This window comes from Ranitomeya variabilis, chromosome 4 (genome assembly GCF_051348905.1).
Source record: "Ranitomeya variabilis isolate aRanVar5 chromosome 4, aRanVar5.hap1, whole genome shotgun sequence".
NCBI lineage: Eukaryota > Metazoa > Chordata > Amphibia > Anura > Dendrobatidae > Ranitomeya > Ranitomeya variabilis.
In genome coordinates this window covers 290,439,409-290,443,519 of record NC_135235.1, presented here as the reverse complement: position 1 = coordinate 290,443,519, position 4,111 = coordinate 290,439,409, and the positions used below count along the sequence as shown (strand labels likewise).

At 39.8% G+C, this 4,111-nt stretch overlaps 1 protein-coding gene across 1 annotated transcript; it reads right to left on the bottom strand.

Moving 5' to 3' along the window:
* Positions 1-208: 208 nt before the first annotated feature.
* On the bottom strand, positions 209-1,423 carry LOC143767837 (olfactory receptor class A-like protein 4). Its single transcript, XM_077256359.1, has one exon. It carries the CDS (start codon positions 1,196-1,198, stop codon positions 209-211), a length of 990 nt encoding a protein of 329 aa, XP_077112474.1. The 5' UTR covers positions 1,199-1,423.
* Between the last annotated feature and the right edge of the window lie 2,688 nt (positions 1,424-4,111).

The window sequence follows — 4,111 nt, the reverse complement described above, 5'->3', positions numbered from 1 at the left end:
CTGATATTTATATTTCATCCATTACATATTTACAGGCTTTAGCTCTATAGAGTGCAACTTTATTTGTTAGTTATACAGTAAGTAGACTAGTAAGTAAGTTGTAATGTAAAGTAATGTTGAAGGTCCAGTTAGAAATTTGGATTTGTAACCCAGGACTTTCCAGGTGCCCTAATTAGGGTATTTAAAGATACGTAAGTTAACAAAGATCTTAAACGTTAACAGTAGAAGCATTGCCATTACTTTTGGGCGAGTTCCCTGTTGGATCGACCTGACGTTTCCATTGCTTACATAGTAAATGAACCAGTTTCCTTCTCAGCTTGCTATGTCCAATGAGTAACACCAAAGGACCGAAGCCCATGAAGATGTAGGCTCCGAAATTAGCAATGGTTAACAGGAATGATGTAGAGAATGAACCTTTGGTAAAGTTGTAGAAGTTAGTGGCCACAACATTGGATCCCCAGCAGAGAACGAAGAGAAGGACCAGTGTTAAAATCACCAAGGCAGCTTTGCGCTCTGAGGCCACGCGCTTGATGGTTTTCTGTGCCGCTATGGTTTTAGAATGCCGTTGTAGGGTGTATAGGCTGCTTATATTAGTGACTACCATAAGAATGACTGGTATAACCTCATGAATAACTAATGAGGAGGTGACAAAGACAAGGTTGGTATAAGGAGTAGGGAAGTCCCACACGCAGCCAAGGACAGGTTTGGTGCTGGTGCCGATCAACAGCACCGAAAAGGTAGCATTGGCTCCCATACGGTCTGTGTACAAGAAAGCAGGAATGAAATACAAACAGTTAAATATCCACATTATGGCCAGAACTTTCACTGTGGTCCAGAAGATGTTTCTCCTTATATTTCCATAATAGTTTTTGATGCTTATGTAATGGAAAACACTGATTGATAATGTTCCCCAAACGCTCATGGACCTGAGCAGAGTCCAAACAAACATGAACACTTTGCACAAAATGCGCGAGAACAATATGTCCATACCATTCTGGAACGTGACAACCAGAACATTCCTTAAGATGGAGAGTAGGAGAAGAACAACTGTAAGGTGGGACAATATCAGGTCAGAAGCGGGCATTACCTTATTATCCAGAGCATTGCTGATTACCGTCATGAGGACCAAAGTGTTACCCAGAATTCCAGAAGCCAACAACAAAGAGTAAAAAGCCAAGTCAGTAGATGGCAAGGGCATTTTACTTCTCAGCGGTGTCAAGTAAGTTGTCCAAAGATCCTAATGTCAGCAGAAATTGTGGCAAAATACAAGAAGAAAGTTTATGTCAAATGTGAACTACAGCAGAAAAATGTTTCATTACAAAATGTTGAGCAAAAATGTGGCATTTGGTGAAATATAACTTGAGACCAACTTGTTCATCTCTGCTTCTTACTGTGCTTTATGCAACTTGTGTAAATCATATTAGTTCCACCAGTTGCTGGTACTTAATAGGTGTAGCTCAAAAGCTCCAGAAGTGGAATAGATGGATATCTCATATCTATAGATACACTCTACTGCCAGTCATCTCTAACTATTCATCAGTTTATCACTAATTTCAAAAGTATATATTTTTAGGGACTTTGCATTGATATAGAATTGTAGTTCTAATGATGACTCATGCAGGGAAAAGAGACTTCCTATGTAGAATTGTAGTTCTAATGATGACTCATGCAGGGAAAAGAGACTTCCTATGTAGAATTGTAGTTCTAATGATGACTCATGCAGGGAAAAGAGACTTCCTATCTAGAATTGTAGTTCTAATGATGACTCATGCAGGGAAAAGAGACTTCCTATGTAGAATTGTAGTTCTAATGATGACTCATGCAGGGTAAAGATACTTCCTCTGTAGAATTGTAGTCCTAATGATGACTCATGCAGGAAAAAGAGACTTCCTATGTAGAATTGTAGTTCTAATGATGATGCATGCAGGGAAAAGAGACTTCCTATGTAGAATTGTAGTTCTAATGATGACTCATGCAGGGTAAAGAGACTTCCTATGTAGAATTGTAGTTCTAATGATGACTCATGCAGGAAAAAGAGACTTCCTATGTAGAATTGTAGTTCTAATGATGACTCATGCAGGAAAAAGAGACTTCCTATGTAGAATTGTAGTTCTAATGATGACTCATGCAGGAAAAAGAGACTTCCTATGTAGAATTGTAGTTCTAATGATGACTTGTGCAGGAAAAAGAGACTTCCCGTTTCTATATAGAGCTTAGAAGGATTCAGCTAGTCTGTTTTTAACCATGTAATGTCATAGATCTAATGGAAAAGAGAAGAATTAAGTTGGTAGAAGAAAATGAGTAATTGTAAGTGCACAGTGCTATATAATAAGACTGCAATATATTAAGAGAATAAAGACTTTGATGTGAGCAGAAGTGCTTTTTTAAGGGTATGTTATGGACATTTTCCAGCAGAGGAGCCTCCTTACAAATCAATCAAAACCATTGTCCAATTTATCAGAACACAAACTGAAATTAATTTTAATAAACTCAAGGACGATTTTATGTAGGAGAAATCAACATGGTCAGTTCTCATACTGATAATCAAGATAGTATTGTCCTTCAGCAGTTTAGTCTCACATGGGAAAGACCAGAAAGGCCAAACACTAAGGCGGCTCTTAGGGTACTGTCACACAGTGGCACTTTTGTTGCTACGATGGTACGATCCGTGACGTTCCAGCGATATCCATACGATATCGCTGTGTCTGACACGCAGCAGCGATCAGGGACCCTGCTGAGAATCGTACGTCGTAGCAGATCGTTTGGAACTTTCTTTCGTCGCTGGATCTCCCGCTGTCATCGCTGGATCGGTGTGTGTGACAGCGATCCAGCGATGCGTTCGCTTGTAACCAGGGTAAACATCGGGTTACTAAGCGCAGGGCCGCGCTTAGTAACCCGATGTTTACCCTGGTTACCATCGTAAATGTAAAAAACAAACAAACCGTACATACTCACATTCCGATGTCCGTCAGGTCCCTAGCCGTCTGCTTCCCGCACTGACTGACTGCCGGCCGGAAAGTAAAAGCAGAGCACAGCGGTGACGTCACCGCTGTGCTGTGCTTTATGGCCAGCACTCACAGTCAGTGCAGGAAGCAGACGGCGAGGGACCTGACGGACACCGGAATGTGAGTATGTACGGTTTTTTTTTTTTACATTTACGATGGTAACCAGGGTAAACATCGGGTTACTAAGCGCGGCCCTGCGCTTAGTAACCCGATGTTTACCCTGGTTACCCGGGGACTTCGGCATCGTTGGTCGCTGGAGAGCTGTCTGTGTGACAGCTCCCCAGCGACCACACAACGACTTACCAATGATCACGGCCAGGTCGTATCGCTGATCGTGATAGTTGGTAAATCGTTTTGCGTAACGGTACCCTTAGTCTAGCAAACACATCTTTCCTTTGTAAGACAGAGAAATGTACAATGCAGTATACATAATGTATATATACTAATGAGAATAGAATACAAGAGATTCGACAAAGAAATATGACCTATCCCTATTTTCATTATCATTCTCTCTTTATATAAATGCATCTGTTCAGTTTCCATTTATTTAATATCTGTCTCATCACTGTGTAATGTCAGTATATCTAATTTGTATCTTTTTCTATATAAATGTACATATCTGTTCAATTACCATCTTTTTTTGCAACTATAAACCATCTATTTAGCTATTATTGTCTATCTATTATCTATCCATATATTATCTATCTATCTATTTATCTATCTTATAACTTATCTATCTATTATCTATCATCTATCTATCTATCTATCTATCTATCTATCTATCTATCTATCTATCTATCTATCCATTTATCATCACTCTAAGAACATTTTAACTCTGAAACTATTAAGTTGTTCCCTGTAATTCCCCGAATCCTCGGTATTGATAAGTGTAGTCATTACGACAATCTCTTACCTGTCTGTACAAGGTGATTGTTCCTCCAGAGCCTGAGATAGGAGACATCAGCCACACAGTGAGACAATTGTCAGATTCTTCTGAGGAGCATCATTTCTGCTGATTTATGTTTTCAGCCCATTTAACCTGAGCATTGGAAGCCTAGCAACTGGATGCCTATATCTGCAGGACCTGATATGTACCGTAAGTAATC